This window comes from Miscanthus floridulus, chromosome 18 (assembly GCF_019320115.1).
Source record: "Miscanthus floridulus cultivar M001 chromosome 18, ASM1932011v1, whole genome shotgun sequence".
Taxonomy (NCBI): domain Eukaryota; kingdom Viridiplantae; phylum Streptophyta; class Magnoliopsida; order Poales; family Poaceae; genus Miscanthus; species Miscanthus floridulus.
The window spans coordinates 35,914,546-35,931,205 of record NC_089597.1 but is presented as its reverse complement, the minus strand read 5'-3'; the positions used below and the strand labels follow the sequence as shown (position 1 = coordinate 35,931,205).

The 16,660-nt window shown below is 42.9% G+C and overlaps 1 protein-coding gene across 1 annotated transcript; it reads right to left on the bottom strand.

Annotated features, from left to right (window-relative positions):
* Positions 1-1,357: 1,357 nt before the first annotated feature.
* On the bottom strand, positions 1,358-6,819 carry LOC136520052 (uncharacterized). Its single transcript, XM_066513453.1, has 11 exons — positions 6,604-6,819; positions 6,298-6,359; positions 5,526-5,659; positions 5,260-5,318; positions 4,324-4,347; positions 3,808-3,890; positions 3,639-3,703; positions 2,569-2,618; positions 2,334-2,435; positions 2,142-2,201; positions 1,358-1,725 (listed from the first exon to the last, which is right to left on the bottom strand). Exons 1-11 carry the CDS (start codon positions 6,604-6,606, stop codon positions 1,615-1,617), a joined length of 753 nt encoding a protein of 250 aa, XP_066369550.1. The 5' UTR covers positions 6,607-6,819; the 3' UTR covers positions 1,358-1,614.
* Between the last annotated feature and the right edge of the window lie 9,841 nt (positions 6,820-16,660).

The window sequence follows — 16,660 nt, the reverse complement described above, 5'->3', positions numbered from 1 at the left end:
AACAGAAAACCGAGGAACTAACAAACCTCACAGGGGCCTTCGGAGCTCAAGCTACTGCACGCATAAACACAAAAAAGCAAGTCGCAGGAATCAGACCACTGCTCCCTGAACCTCTCCAACAGCCTATGCTCCAACTACATTCAGGTAAGCGGGCGCTGGCACGCTCCTCCTCTCCTCGCGCCCACAACTTTTTGGCCACCTAGTCAAACTCATCCACCTTCCCTTGATACACCCTTTGCCTCATGTGTCTGCGCACACAAAATTTTTGACGAAGCAAAATGAATGAAATCTAAAATCCCCTGGGAGACACGAATGACAGTACGCCTGTACAGCTTCAGTAAGCAACGAAGACGATCAGAGAAGCACAATCCTTTGCGGACGGCGACGCCGGCACCGGCGCCTCCGCCTCCGCCGAGCAGCAAGCGGACCGTCTCTCCTCCGTCGAACAGCAAGGTGTCTGAATCGAGCAGGAGAAAAAAAAAATCGTCCAAAATTAAGCGGCACTGAAAGCTCGTAACATGTGTTGGACTTAATTGGGCCGTGTAAACACAAAAATGAGCCCGTCGTTATGCGCCCAACAATTAAAAAACACAGAAAAAAGTGCACGAATCTACAAACAATCTCAACCACACAAAAGTGAATGAAAACAATGACACGGTATCATCCAAGAGTTATTTAGAAAACCCGTAAAGATTTCCATTGTTCCTACCTTCAAGCTTCCAATTACCAAAACGACACAGGCCGGTGAGATTCAGGACGGACGAGGACAAAAGGCCAAGCCGCCCAGCTGCCGATGGGCCGCACCACTGACACCAAGCTAAAACCAAGGGCAACTGGAGGTAATAATATTTGCTCCAAAAAAAATGGAGGTATTAATAGATTAGAATCCAAATCCAATGGGCAATTGCAACTGAATCCAAAGGAAAAAAATTAACATCCAATCCAAATGCGATACTAATGTCTAATGTCCAATCCAATACTAATAAATGTATAATGTTCGATCCAATCCAATTGAATTGTTTTAAAATGCAAATCCACCAAATGGGGCAAACCGCTAAGCGCGACAGGCTGCCCCCCACCGTCGACCGGGCGGCTGTGTCCGGACTTTGGAGGCATACGCCGACACCGATGTAACCGCGAAAGGTGGCCGGCCGTGTATACCATTGATACAACCACCCCAAATCGAACTTATCCCCAACTCTCATCAGAGATCAGAAATAAACCCTAGCGAGTCCTATCATTACTCGTGGGAAACAACAATAGCCGAGTCCCGTGGGCACAGGCGCACAGCACCAATCAACAAGGCAAATAGTTATGCAAAGTGTCGAGCGTTCCTGCTAGACTTGGGAGGAGAGGAGATAGAAACGATGAGTCCCAAACTCTCCATTGCATTCTCGATAAGTTCCAGTTCACGATCGCAGGCTGACAGCCACCACTTCCCAGGCTAAAGAGTTATGTCTCCCCGCGTTTATAAGCAAATTCAATGATATGCCAACAGTTTGGTGAATGGATTGAGCAGGAGTGCCAACATCGGGTCCTGGGCGTCGTGCCGACCGAGATAAATCATGTTTGTACAGCCCAACCATTGTTTGGAGAAGGAAGCCTCCCCGTTGTTCATCTTTTACGCTGGACGAATCCATTCTCAGTCAGGTATTCCACAAATTCGTCTATGAGGTAGGGCCAGGCACCTTCGTCGTCATAGTTGGATAACTGTGGATCGATCGTCTGCGAGAAAACAAAATAATAATCATAATTTGCAAAAGGCAGCGTAACGGCAAGGAGTTCTTCAAGAAAAACATGGAAACCTCTTGAACTTAATAGGTGACATACTGAATTACTATTACTGATGAACAAAACTGTATGTTGCTTCTGAGCGATGCAGCTGCTCAGAGCTTAGCTTGAATGAACAAGACTTAAGAAACACAGATTTTAAAACTACCTAGCAACTAAAGCTAATAAACCTCAATCAGATGGAACACATCTCAATAATATCAATAAAGTTTTCTGTCAGATTGTAGTGGCATAAACTGACCATCTAAATGCAATACATTTGCATTCGAACTGGGCATCTAATTTAACCACAAGCTACAGCTGGAGTTCCACTTGCAAGGGAGGTAAAATAGACAAAAGTAGTGAAGTACCTTTACAAATTCCAGCAGCTGGGCCCATGTGTCTCTAGATATGGCTTTATTGTGCCTGACCTGAAATTTGAAGAGCTCAAGATGAGGAACAAGTAACACCTTATGCTTTAACTTTGAGAAAAGTAACACCTGAACCTGATGCTTCAACTCTGATAATGAAATTAGTGAAACTGCCTTTGACTTCAGCTATACCTGTAAAAACTGACACCAATGCTCGAGAAGAGGCCAGTTCCTTTCAGCAAATAGCAACTGCCACATTCCAATAGCAGTCTCCAGTGAGAGAGACTTTTGACCCTGTCAAATAAGGGAATATGTTAAAAAAAAATACAGAAAATAGTATTATACTATTTGATGAATAAAGATGAATTTTCCAACAGCATACAAATATGAATAACCTCTATAAATACTGGATGAAATATGGGCTAACCTTTTCCCTTGCCCAAGTGAATGCAAAGTCGTATATATCACGGAACTTATCTGGAGAGGTAAGTGTAAACACACTGGTTAGAGATGAATAAGAAAACATTATTTCACTCTAAATATCTATACTTCCTCAGTCCCTATTTAAATGTCGCCGTGGATGTCAGTCAAACTTTCTAAAGTTTGATAAGTTTGTAGAAAATATTAGCAATATTTGTATCTTAAATAAATTTGTTATGAAAATAGATTCAACGATCTATCTAACGATACTAATTATGTACTATAAATATTAATGTTTCCTTTTTATATATTTAGTCAAAGTTAAGTATGTTTGACTTCTTGAGAAGTGAGAACGACAGATAAAAAGGGACAGAGGGAGTAATTCTCAAGTAAAGGAAACCCATTTGCCGTGAATGCAGAGCTGCAGACTTCACATACATTGGAGAAAAGCTTTCGAACTATCAAGTGGCCACATCCATGGTTATCAAGGCGGTAAGGCGAGACGTGGCGACTGACTATACCGCCTTCAGTAAGAAGTGGGCTCGCCCAGCCTACCTGACAGCTCATGTGCCCCTCCCCGTCCTGAAGTGGCTTCATCAAACTCCCGATCCTGATCCCAATCCCTCCCTCTCTTATCTCCCTCGTTCTCTGCCGTTCCACCTTCGCCCGGATGCCTGCTCTGCTTCCCTCCGCCCCTCTCCAGATGCGCTGCTCTGCCCTTCCCTCCGCCCCTCTACTTCCCCTCCCTCACTGGCCAGCGCTCTCAGATCAACAGCCACCGCCGTCCCCTTCCAGATTGAGCAATTGACAAGCAGGAGATGGAAGAAATCAAGCCAGCAGAAGCAAAATCGAGCGGGCCAGCAGCAGAATCGACAAGGAGAAGGCAGAACCAAGGGGGCATCAGCATGCGCATAACATAAGGCCACAGGGCATCACCTTTGCACTGAGGCAACCCTGGAGCCTGGACTGCTCTGCTGCTTAAGCAATGCTGAAGTGACGCCTTAATAACCATGGCCACATCTAAACTCTAATAAGCCAAACATAATCAAAGTTTTGCCTGAAATAAAGGAAACTCACTGTCATCTTTTAGCTCAGCTCGTAATGATGGTAATTTTCCACGAAACTTCTCGATTGAATCTACCCTGCAAATACCAACAAAACTTACTAAAAAGGAACTATATAATGAACAACCCAGGATCTGGGATCAACTTCATATGGGAATATCGCAACTGCACACAGCACTCACCCAATTGACTGCAGTCCACCAATGAATTCCTGACGAGTAAATTCACACATTGTGGCGGCTTTCATGTGCCATGATATGACAAGCTGTTAACAGCACACATGACTATATGACTAGGAGCAATAATGATCCAAAGATGGTCATGTTTATTTAAATATAGAATAAGCATAAAAAACTTGACCATGGAGAGAAGACGTCCACTTGGCTGTCTTAAGAAAGGGGAGTACCTAACCCTTTTGGAAGGTACTCACATGACATACACGCATCCGGGCTCGAGCCCAGGTTAGCAACCCCTCAACTAGATGCTCTACCAACCAAGTTATCACTTGGTTCTCGTGCAAACTTACTAAAGGCATATAATTGCAAACTTACGAAAAATTCCGTGCAAACACTATGCAACATAAGATAGAACTGAATGTAGCTCCAGCAGACCATTCCACACTACTCTCTGCCACAGAACTAATTTGCAAACAAACTTTTAGTAAAAACAAGTCAGTTCAGAAGAAGCTAATCACATACCATGACAATATCCTGTGGATCCACCTGTAAAATAAAGATGAAATATATGCATCAGAAATAATGGAATGTTGGTGCCACTAATAGGTAGCATAAGGTACAAAACAAAATGCATGCGTTACAAGCACCTTCCCTTCAACACAATAAATGGCAACTTATATAAGCAGCAATTTGTGTTTTCCAAACCCTCACGAGATATAGACGCTAGTAAATGGCAGTTTCAAACTCAAAACTCACAAGTCATGATCCAGCCTAGGTGTTGTTTGGTTGTAGCTTTGGTAACATAAATGGAAACGAATTAAAGCTGTGGATATTACGGCAAGACATACCATTTGAACTAATTTTATTTCCATTTGCGTTACGGATGTACAAACCAAACAACACGCTAAATCACTTGCAAGAGACAGGCACAGTGCAATAATCCAATAAACCGACATGTACAAACAAGAAAGCCAAGCAAAATTCAATAAAACCTGATCCCTAGTGTCAAAGAAAACTAAGACTGCTAGTGACATCTATCTCTTCAACAACATTGAGATAAACCATAATAATTGAAGCAAAAATTAAGGGTTTGTCCAACGTTAAATGTATGTTAAACTGATACACTGTCCCCCTATACACACATTGCTTGAGGTCCATTTCAACAGGAAATTCCAGGATTGCATATCAATGAAAAACAAAGGTATATGGATTGGCCACACAAAATTGGCATTGCTGAATCTATCCATATATAGCTTCATAGTAGTACTCTACTATTTAAAATCTAAAAATATCTGGTAGCAATTAACCATTAAAATGCTACCTCACAAACTATATCAATGCCCATATTTTCTTTTCTATTTGCAATCAAATGGATTAAGCACTACACATTCCTACAGCTGCAAATGAAGTGAGAATATGGTGAACGGCTATTTACAGATGAAAATAAATGCTCATTACCTGCAGATCATTGCAAAGTTGAGATATTCCTTCCACCATGATCATATCACCATCAGGTTCTGCCAACAAAAACAAAATACACAATGAAGTCCTAATTCGAAAATGAAAAAAAGGTAAGAGAGCATTTTTTTCTAACAGTGCAATGTATGTGTTATGGACCTTATAGTATAGCATTGTACATAACAGTGTATGAAATCCAAATGTATCAGGTAAACACCAAGGAAATTAAGATCTCAAAGGTTAGTTAAGGCAATGGAAACTGATACCTTTATATCTGTTGAAAATATCTTCAAGATGCCGAGTATTGACCGCAGAAATCTGAGGTTGGCTATAGAATAAGTCAAAAGCTCCTTCCAAGTGCCAATCACTAGCTTTCAGTGCCTGAAGGGCAACCTTCTCACTGCATTAGGTGATAAAAATTGCTCACTAAATTTGTGTTATATAACTGGAACCTTGGGGTTGCATGTATTTTTATATTCCTGATCAATATGTCCTATGCACTTAAATTGAAGTTTTCTAAAGGACATCCTTTCAGGACTGCCAGCTATAAAAATTCATCTAGTCTAGATATCTATATTGTAGAGCAACCAAAATGATTCATATTATGGCACCATTGTTAAAAGCAAGACTTTAAGGTGCCTAGTACACTTGAAATTTGCATTCCAAAGCTAGTAGGATTTCTGTGCAGGTATATGCATACACAAGAATGAGACAGAATGCAGCACCGCATAGAAAGCAACAAAATGGATTTCTATATGTGTACTTGATAAAAGGTGGATGGCCCAGAACTGCTACAGGATTTTAGAAGAACAATATTATGACAAGCACTAAATTCCGTATCCATAGTAGACCAAACAAGCATATCATACATGGATCGTAACAATTTTAGTGCATCTTAAACTATTATATCATGCACAATCTCAGTAAGATTTCGACCAACAAATTAACCACTAAGATGCCATGTAGCTAAGCTACTAGCTACCTTGCCAATGGCCACAATAATTCGTTTCAATTTCAACATCAATTAAACAATCATACCTGGCACCGGTTATGGTCATGAACTGCTGCACCTTGTCGCGGTTTCCTCTCCCCAGCTTATACTGTACAGTGCACACACACCACACATAATCAGCTATCATTTTTAAAAGAAAAAATAAACATCAGATTCCAACAGTTCACACATCAGACTAAACCAGTTAACCCACGAATCGAAACCGTGGAGGGAACATAGAAGGGAGCGATTCCCGCACAAACCGATTCAGATACCAAAAGATCTCACTAAAAACGGCGAGAAAATCGGGGGGATCGGTACGAACAGAACAGGGGTGGGTCGTAGATACTCACCATCTTGGATCGGAGAGCGAGGACGACGCCGGGGAGGGGAAGGGGCGGCGCGAGGTCTGGGGTTTCGCAGCGAAGCCTGAGCTCTTGCGCTCGGCTCCCTGTCCGGCCGCCTCGCCCCCTCCTTTGTATTCCCCTCTTTCTCTCTCGCTCGCTAGCTGAATGAATGCTGCGCGCTGAGTCTAATCCAGCGTGGCGTGTGTACGCGACCCAACCCGAGAACCAAAATGACTGAAATACCCTTCCACCCATGACGAAGAGTAGCCATGTTTGTATATAGGCCATAGGACGTGTTTGATATAGATTCTACAACTGCCACAACTGCCCTTAGAGCCGTTTTTTTACTTATGCAAGATACTCTCCGGATCCTTTCTAAACGACAGGAATAGAGATTTTATTGAAAAACATCCTCCAACGACTTCATCTAAATATAGCCATCTTCTATTCTGGATTTTTCGCTAGCTAAAAATAGAAGACGAGAAGGCTCTCTAGAGTCCGCATGAGATATAGAAAAACTGTTGGTAAGCGAAAAGATATAGAAAGCGATTCTTATGCAGATGGCTCTTCAAATGATGATTTAGAGAGTGAGATTTTGAAAGGCTGTTGAAGATGCTATTAACATACCAAACGAGAAACCGTAGCAGCTCCTCACGTGTATCTAGGGAAACAAAGTCTTATAGGCCGTTGTCATATGGCGAAACTGAAAAAGGAGCTTCCACTAGCTTTGTGGGCTGTTAGCGAGGTAAGATCCACTTTTGCACTCCAATGTCGTAGGCGACGGTGCGAGAAACAACTGCCCATAGAGCCGTTTTGCAGGTTAACGTACCAAACGAGTGAAACTATAGCTGCTCCTCACATGTATCCCGAGAAACATAGTCTCACATCCCATTGTCACATGGCGAAACTAAAAAAGGAGCTTCCACTAGCTATGTGGGTTGCTAGCGAGGTAAGATCTACTTTTGCGCACCAGTGTTGTAGGCGATAGTGCGAGAAACTAGACATGAGAGGAGAAAAATAGGGAGAAAGGATATTATAGATATTTTACTATTTCTATCTACCATGAGAAATTGTTTTACCAATTTTTTTTTCTAAACAATTCAGCTACACTAGTAGGACTGCTTCTCGAGCCGAAGTCAAAATAAGTTATTGTACTAGTCAAGCAGAGTTGTACCAAATGCGCCCATGTACTAACCTAACAAGCCAAGCAACTCTTGGTCATGAGCAAGTTGGGGCAGTGACAAAATTAGGGCTAGAAATGATTTTTAGTTTGCTACCAAGCCTCATTGCCAAATTTTGAACCTGCTAAGAGTATTTGGTTAGCGTGCCAGCTTTCTAGTATAGCTATGAGTATGCCACATGTTATTGTTATTTTTCTTAAACGAAACATGGTCATGTAGGATGTTGTTTTATAGATAAAGTAAAAAATAATAAAGTAAAAAATAATTGCAAATAGGATATAAAGTATACATAGACCAACGTGAGTAATGGCTCCCAAAACCGGGGTCCCTATTTGGGGTTTGAGGGCTCCACTATTTTTTGATCCCTTAAATTCAGCTATCTACTTCAATATCCTCTCCATCCCTGCCCTCAAATTAATAGGACCCACTAGATATTAGGTCCAATGTTTTTTCCTTTTCCCCCTACCTCAGGTCCACAGAATACTCCCCCCCCCCCCCCTTGTTTAGATATCTCTCCACTCTTCTCCCAAAACCTCATGTGGAGCAACGTGGTGCGAGGCGGCGCTAATCAAGCGTGGCGTGGAGAGGCATCGAGGAAGCGGGGCATAGAGTGAGGCAGCATTGTCGCCCCGACAGAGCATGCCGCAATGAGGTGGCACCAGCTGAGCACGACAAGGAGACGTCGAGTGACTTCGATTCAGTGGTGAGAAGCCTCAATTCAGCGATGTGTGGCCATGGAGGAGGGCACACATGTGGGTTTCCAATCATGCATGGGTGATTAACAACTTCAATGCCCAAGTAGGGGCCAATAAGAGAGTCCCCAGAAATGAGGGCTAAGGGCGTTGATTTGAAGGCCTCCCTAATTTGGGGGGTGTTGACGTTTGTTAACCATCATTCACTGTAAACAAAAGTGCCATTTTGAGATGAACACTAACATAACACATGATTTTATAGTTCAACTTTGGGCCAAGTATGCATATATTGGAAAATCTCTAACATGCAGGGCCCACAAGCAAATTTGGACCAAATTGGGCTACTAGGGGGAGGGGTCGCCCGTCCTAGTGCAGGCCCTCCTAGCCCTCCAAGCTAGCCCAAGTCGAAGAAGCACAGGTCCAATTCCACCCATCCATTGATTAACTTCGGTGGAAGATCAAATAGTGGAAATAGATGCTCTCTTGGATCCGTGGGTCCGCCAAACTTTAGTCGACAATCCAATTGATGCTAAACTTCATCCACGAAGAACACACCACCAGAGGGTCCACCAGATAGAAGGGGAAGGGCCCAGGCCTCCCGACCACCACCTTTATCACCTACCACTAACTATCCAGAGGCCTAGCCGTATTCACAGGCAAGCTATAACGTAAGCACCACTCTTAATCTATATAGGCTCACTACTTCGATCCGAGCTTCGATGAAATGAGATCAAAGCACCCTAATCAGACGGTGAAGCCTGTGCAGGCTGATGTCATGATCAGGGTAACCTTTTGCTATTAAATTATTTATCATAAGAGTTAACCCTAGACCTCAAACATGCATGAATCTTCTAACACATGTATATACAGTCCCATAAAATGTTAAAACGAAATTTTTTCATTAAGTAGCTACCTTGGGGTGGTTAGTGTCGCAGAACCGACCAATTTATAAGAATACAAGTATAATGGCAATCCGCAAGCTGTTGCACTGTTATACTTGAACCCATATAAACCCGGTAGTCCGTCGAGTACCACGACGGGTCTCGATAAACGATTTACAACAACCAAGATCGTACAGGATTCAATATACATGCCACAAATTACATAAAGTTCACAGATACTTTTCATCCTCAGAGTACGAATAGAAAGTTATTACAAACCAAGTTTGATAATTAAAGCGGAAGCAAATAAGTTCGAAGATAAGTTTCCAACGTAGTTTGATACAGTGCCATGCCAGATCACGATCCACAAAAGCAAAGATAGGAATTACTAAAGAAGCCTGCCCAAGGCTTACTCCTCATCCACAGCGGGATAGAAGCAACTCTTGCAATAACCATGATACACAGTGCCATCTGCAACAATGGGAAAATAAACCCTGAGTACGAGAAGGTACTCAGCTAGACTTACCCGTCATGAACCAGAAATAAATGACTCCAAGGATTATGCAAGGCTGTATAAGTGGACGTAACTTGACAACATTTTTGCGAAAAAGGCAATTAATCTTTGTACACTTGTGATTCCTTTATCAAGTTAATTATAACTATCCATTTCTAGATTAGCAACTACCCTGTGCCAAACATGTGGTATATTATTTAGAATCATACAATAGTAACCATAGCAGGTAATATAATTCCATATTCATCCGAACCATCATGTTTCATAACACAGTTACTACGATGTTGGGACTAGCCAAGTTTCTCACTATCCGGGAGAGACGGCGATTCGAATCGATTTCAACCAGCTGGGAATTTATTCCTAACACAAACCCAGATCTACCAGCCACGATAGTCTTAGGTCACCTTTGGTACAACTCCGGTACACATTTCGCGGGTTCGTACTGCGCCGCACAATCTGGAACACCAGATGCCAGGATGCTCAGGCCAAGCCTGCCCTTGGGCTCAGTCTGATCGTTCCCCGGAAGGAGCGCACAACAGAACGATTCCCGGCCTGAGTTGAATTACTCGGCTTCGCGGTCGGAACGAGTTATCCGGCCAGCTAAGTGAGAGGCATGCGTTCAATCTTGTCAGAAGCGCCAACAACGGTACGGTCCTTAATCGACACAGACGGGGATAAGTCCACACCCAAGACCTCCATGCCTTGTTGCTTCCCTATCGACTTCCCGTCCGGTCTCAATTTACTTTTACCTCATGGTTCTGTTCCACGATAGCAGATATAGCCAACCGTGCTCCGGTATCCACCTATATCTCGCAGGTGACAGGACATCACCCGACTTCTACCGGTCTAAGCATGGCTAAGCATATATATATTCGATCCTGGACCTATACCGGTTAAAGGTGTAATATCTGGACAAGGAATGTACATGCATCAAGTGGTTTCATTCAACTCTTATAACCTAATGCATCAATCATAAATACGTAAGTAAACATTTGTAAATTACTGGGAGACTTATAATGCTCCGGGGCTTGCCTCGTAGAAAGGAAGTAGGACGATGGTCAGGGCACTCCGGAAGCTCTTCAGGGTTCTGCTCCACGCCTTCGGGAGCTGCGGCTTGCGGATTCCTCCTGCGGGTTCCCTTCCTCTGCTTCTTCGAATTCCAGCAACGTGATTTCTTCCTCCGATCCTAGATGCATGAGTATGGTATAAGTATTACGAATGCATATATGTTAACAAGTGCATCACGTTGTTTGAGTAGGTGCATATCTCTTCTCGCTTACTACTTAACTACTTCTACAATGCATCGACTATGCCATAAACAGTATCTACTTGTTTCACTCATAACTGGAGTTCTACAATTCCAAATCTAGTGATCCTGGACTTTCTGGAAAGCTTATCAAATTTTCTACAACTTTGTTATTAACCATTTTTACAGTCTACATCAGTTTCAACATGCAACTCATCATTTTCTAGAATCAGTCCGGAAATGACTTAACATGCAATATAAAGTAATAACACCTCTACTTCATGTCATTATTCACAAATTGACAACCTAGAACCTACCAACAGTTTAAGCATACCAAACATAGTTAGGATAATATAATGGCAAAGCCCAAACTATTTATTAAATTGCCTTTATTATTTTATTTAGATATCTAGGTTAAATAATAAATATATATCAGATGTGCTTAATAAATTCTCAGAAATTTACAGAGCCTTAATAATGCTATCAAATGACTACTATAAAAATTTCATGTCATTTTACTAAGTAAAACATCCTATACAAAAATGATAAGGAAGCAAGGCTTGAAATAGCATAAATGGAAAATCCTATTGAAAAGTGTCAAGCAACAGATTTCTTATTTTTCTTAACATCCTATATGGTACTAGTATCACCTCCAATTAATTTCATGAATTTTGGACTTATAATTAATTTATAAAAATTCATGCAAGGATTAACTATTTATAAAAGAAAAATCTACAACTATAGATCTACACATGCACTGGTCCTCAAATTTTTATCCAAGCTCATGTATAACAAGAATAGCCTACCACAAAAATTTCATAATTTTTGGAGCACAGGAACTCTAGATATAAAATAAACAAATTTAAATGCATTCAAAAGCACATTTGAAATCCCTATTTAAATCTCCAAAATTTTCTACTGTTGAAGCCAAGAACATATTTTTCCTAAATACTACACTTCCTAAGGAACACAACTATATTTATTTCAACATTTTTGGAGCTACCAATCTGCAGATACAAAAATAACAAAACCAATCAAAAACTGGATTCAAAATGGTTTAGCCTACACTACTGCTGTCGCTGACAGGTGGGACCCGCTGGTCAGGGGACCCCACGCGTCATTGACACAGAGCAGAGCAGCGGCGCTGCTGGGCACTGCGCGGCTGCGGCTCGACGACGGCGAGCTTCGCCGGCGGTGAGGTCATCAGGGTAGGACCTACATGACCTGGCGAACCTATTGAGCCACTTGGCCGGCCTTATTGCTGACCCTAGAGCTAGCGGCGGCGGCCATGGCGGAACGGCGAGGCTGGACCACGGCAAAACGCCGGCGACGTCCACGGTGGCTCGATCTAAGGCTCGGACGAGCACTAGGGTACTACGGCGGACCTAGCGCACTAGCTAACGCTTGGAGAAGGGGACTGTGGCGGCGTGGCCACGAGAACGGAGTACGGCGGCGAGACTCCGACGAGCCGGTGCACGCGGCTGGAGCTTACCGAGCGTGGTCAACGGGCACGGGCGGGCGCAGTGAGTCGCGGGGGCACTAGTGGAGGCGTTGCCGGGGTGGAGGAGCAGCGAGGGCGAGCTGGCGTCGGCTAAGGCGATGGCGGGGCTCCGAGAGCTCGGCGGCTGCTGCGGCGAGGAAGAAAAGCCGAGGAAACGCGAAAATGGGGTGCGGCTGGGTGCGGGCGGGCGTTGGCGTGATGAAGGCTCGCTCGGGCGCGGCGTGGCCTGCGCGGTCAGGGCAACGGCGACGCGCGGCCGACGGACCCTCCACGCGGCGGCTCTGCTCTGAAGCCGGTCGGCCACTGTGCCGATCGATTCAGTCGATTCAGTCGCGATCGGAGAGGTCTGACAGCGCGTTTTCGTGATGATTTATCCGCTGATCCTTGGCTCCTTCGTGCAAATGTCCAACATGAGTTTTGTAGCCCAAGGTACCAGCTACAAATGTTGTTCAAAGATCGTGTTCCAATTCTCATCGTACACCGAGTAAAATCGATCCAAAGTCGGGCTGACAGCACTGTCAGAGTATGACTTAGAACAAAAATGGCTAAGTGTTGAAAACAGTGATTCGATGATTTTTGAAATCCAAATTCAAGCATGATAGGAGCTGAATCAGTCAAAGGCCCAAATATCAAAGTTGTTCCTTATGTTAAACACTACAACATTGTTTTAGTGAACTCTTCCATGCAAGGTCCCTAACACCTAGTTCAACTTTAGTCAAACATGTCACCTTGAAAACATGCTACATACACAACCCATGGTTAAATGACCAAACTAGCCTTAGCACTTAATACCAAAGTTGTTCATGATGATATCCTAAGCATGTTTGAGTAATTTGCAAGGTCATTTAAGCATTTCATGTAGTAGTCACTCATATAGCCATTCAGGTCAACACATGAAATAACACTTAAATGCTTGATCAAGGAATGTGGTCTTCATGAACAAGGTTCCTTTTGTTAACCTAAGTGTAGCTAAGGTGTTATAGTGACCAACATTACACACTAGCATTTATTTGCACAGGATCATATGCATAGGTTACAAGAAACATGAAATAACAAGCAATGTTTCATATGTTTCGATCAGATGTTTCTATTGTAAATGATGATTTATGAATGCTTGATGCTCATGCTCATGTTATGCAAGTCAAGTTATGCAAGGCTAACACCCGAGGTGTTACAGCCCCTCCCCCTTATAAAAATCTCGTCCCGAGATTTGCAAGACCTACCATTCTTGGAAAAAGGCGGGATAAACTTCTTGCAGATAATCTTCTCTTTCCCATGTAGCATCTTGTTCACTATGATTGTTCCACACCTACCTTATAGAACTTAATGATCTTACTCCTTGTTACTCTCTCCATCACTTCTAATACTCGAATTGGCTTTTCTTCATAGGTCAGATCCGATTGAAGCTGCACGTTGGTGGGTGCAATAGCTTCTTCCGGTACTCGAAGACATTTCTTTAGCTGCGAAACATGGAACACATCAAAGATTGCACTCATCTCTGGTGGTAGTTGTAGCTTGTACGCAACATTTCCTTTTCGTTCCAAAATTTTGTATGGCCCTACATATCTTGGTGAAAGCTTCTTTTTCATCCCAAATCTCTTCACACCTTTCATGGGTGATACTCTCAAGTACACATAGTCACCTACTTCAAAAGTTAGTGGTCTTCTTCTTCTATCGGCATAACTTTTCTGTCTTGATTGAGCTGCCTTCATGTGTTGTTGGATGATACGTACTTGTTCTTCGGCTTCATTGACAAAATCAATACCAAAATATCTCCTTTCACCGGGCTCAATCCAATTCAATGGAGTTCTGCACTTTCTGCCATACAAGGCTTCAAATGGAGCCATTTTGATACTCGCTTGATAACTGTTGTTATAGGAGAATTCAGCTAAAGGTAGCCATTTCTCCCATGAACCTTTTGAAGATATAACACAAGCCCTAAGTAAATCTTCTAGGATTTGGTTTACTCGCTCTGTCTGTCCTGACGTTTGCGGATGATAGGCTGAACTCCTGATTAGCTTGGTTCCCAAAGCTTGGTGTAGGTGCTCCCAGAAACGAGCTATGAACTGTGGTCCTCTATCTGAGATTATGGTCCTGGGTACTCCATGCAATCTCACGATCTGGGCAACATATATTTCAGCGTATTTCCCAACTATATACCGCGTGTTCACGGGTACGAAGTGTGCTGACTTGGTGAGACGATCAACAATGACCCAGATTGAATCGTGACCTTGTGGTGTTGTTGGAAGGCCTGTAATAAAGTCCATACTGATTTCCTCCCATTTCCATCCTGGAATAGGCAATGGCTGAAGTAATCCAGCGGTTTTCATATGGACGGCTTTCACTCTACTGCAGTTATCACACCTTGCAACATAGGCTGCGATCTCTTTCTTCATCTTAGTCCACCAAAAACGGGTTTTCAAATCTTGATACATCTTACTACTACCCGGGTGGATAGACAATTTGGAGGAGTGAGCTTCTTCTAAAATCTGATTCCTTAGCTCACGGTCTTTTGGCACCACTAGTCGGTCCTCAAACCATAACACACCTCTTTCGTCCAACCTAAAGTGTTTGGTCTCTTGCTCTTGCATTTTTCTCTTGATGTGACTTATTCCTACATCAGTCTGCTGTAGCTCTATGATTCTGCCCTCAAGCGAACAACTGATTGTGATATTGTGTAGTACAGCAGGATGTAGCAAGTTGAATCCATCTTCCAATAGCGCTTCCACTGTGTTGCAATGGGACTTTCGACTAAGTGCATCGGCTACTACATTAGCCTTACCCGGATGGTAATGCACTTCTAAATTATAGTCCTTAATCAATTCCAACCATCTACGTTGTCTCATGTTCAGTTCCGGCTGGGTAAAGATATACTTGAGGCTTTTGTGGTCAGTATAGATATGACATACATTGCCCAACAAGTAATGTCTCCATATCTTTAGTGCATGGACAACGGCTGCAAGTTCCAAATCATGTGTAGGGTAGTTGACTTCATGTTTTCTCAGTTGCCGAGAGGCATATGCAATTACTCTCCCTTCTTGCATAAGTACACATCCCAAACCTATTCCTGATGCATCACAAAATACATCAAAAGGCTTTTCAATGTCTGGTTGTGCTAGCACAGGTGCTGTAGTCAACAAAGTTCTGAGGGTGTGAAAAGCTGTTTCACATTCTGATGTCCACTTGTACTTCTCATCTTTCTGAAGTAGTCTGGTCATAGGCTTAGCTATTTTGAGAAAGTCTGGAATAAACCGACGATAGTATCCTGCTAACCCTAGGAAACTCCGAACTTCATGCACCGAAGTTGGGGCTTTCCAATCCATGACCTCTTGTACTTTTGATGGGTCTACTGAGATTCCATCTCTGGATAAAATGTGACCTAAAAATGGTACTTTGCTCAACCAAAATTCACATTTGCTCAACTTGGCATATAGCTTATGTTCCCTGAGTCTGGATAGGACAATCCTCAGATGCTCTTCATGATCTGACTCATTTTCTGAATAAATCAATATGTCATCGATAAACACGACTACGAACTTATCAAGTTCGGGCATGAATACCGAGTTCATCAGGTACATAAAGTAGGCTGGAGCATTTGTTAGTCCGAAAGACATAACCAAATACTCGTATAAGCCGTACCTAGTAGAGAAAGCAGTTTTGGGTATATCCTCCGGTCTGATCTTTATCTGATGGTAACCTGACCTCAAGTCAATTTTGGAGAATACCTTTGCCTTCGCTAGCTGATCGAACAAGATGTCGATGCGGGGTAACGGATATTTGTTCTTGATGGTCACAGCATTGAGTGGTCTGTAATCTACACACATTCTTAGTGACTTATCCTTCTTTTTCACGAACAATGCCGGGCATCCCCACGGAGATGAGCTAGGTTGGATAAGACCTTTGTCCAATAGATCTTGCAATTGAACCTTAAGTTCTGCTAACTCATTGGGTGGCATTCTATATGGCCTTCTGGATATGGGTGCGGTACCTGGCACTAATTCGATCTTAAATTCCACGTCCCTATCCGGTGGTAGACCTGGTAATTCCT

Bases quoted from the DNA above. Each gene is read 5' to 3' on its own strand.
- LOC136520052 (XM_066513453.1), bottom strand. The intron at 4,348-5,259 runs GTAATGAGCATT...TTTATTTTACAG, and splicing joins AACTTTGCAATGATCTGCAG to GTGGATCCACAGGATATTGT. The intron at 2,202-2,333 runs GTATAGCTGAAG...TTCAAATTTCAG, and splicing joins ATTGGTGTCAGTTTTTACAG to GTCAGGCACAATAAAGCCAT.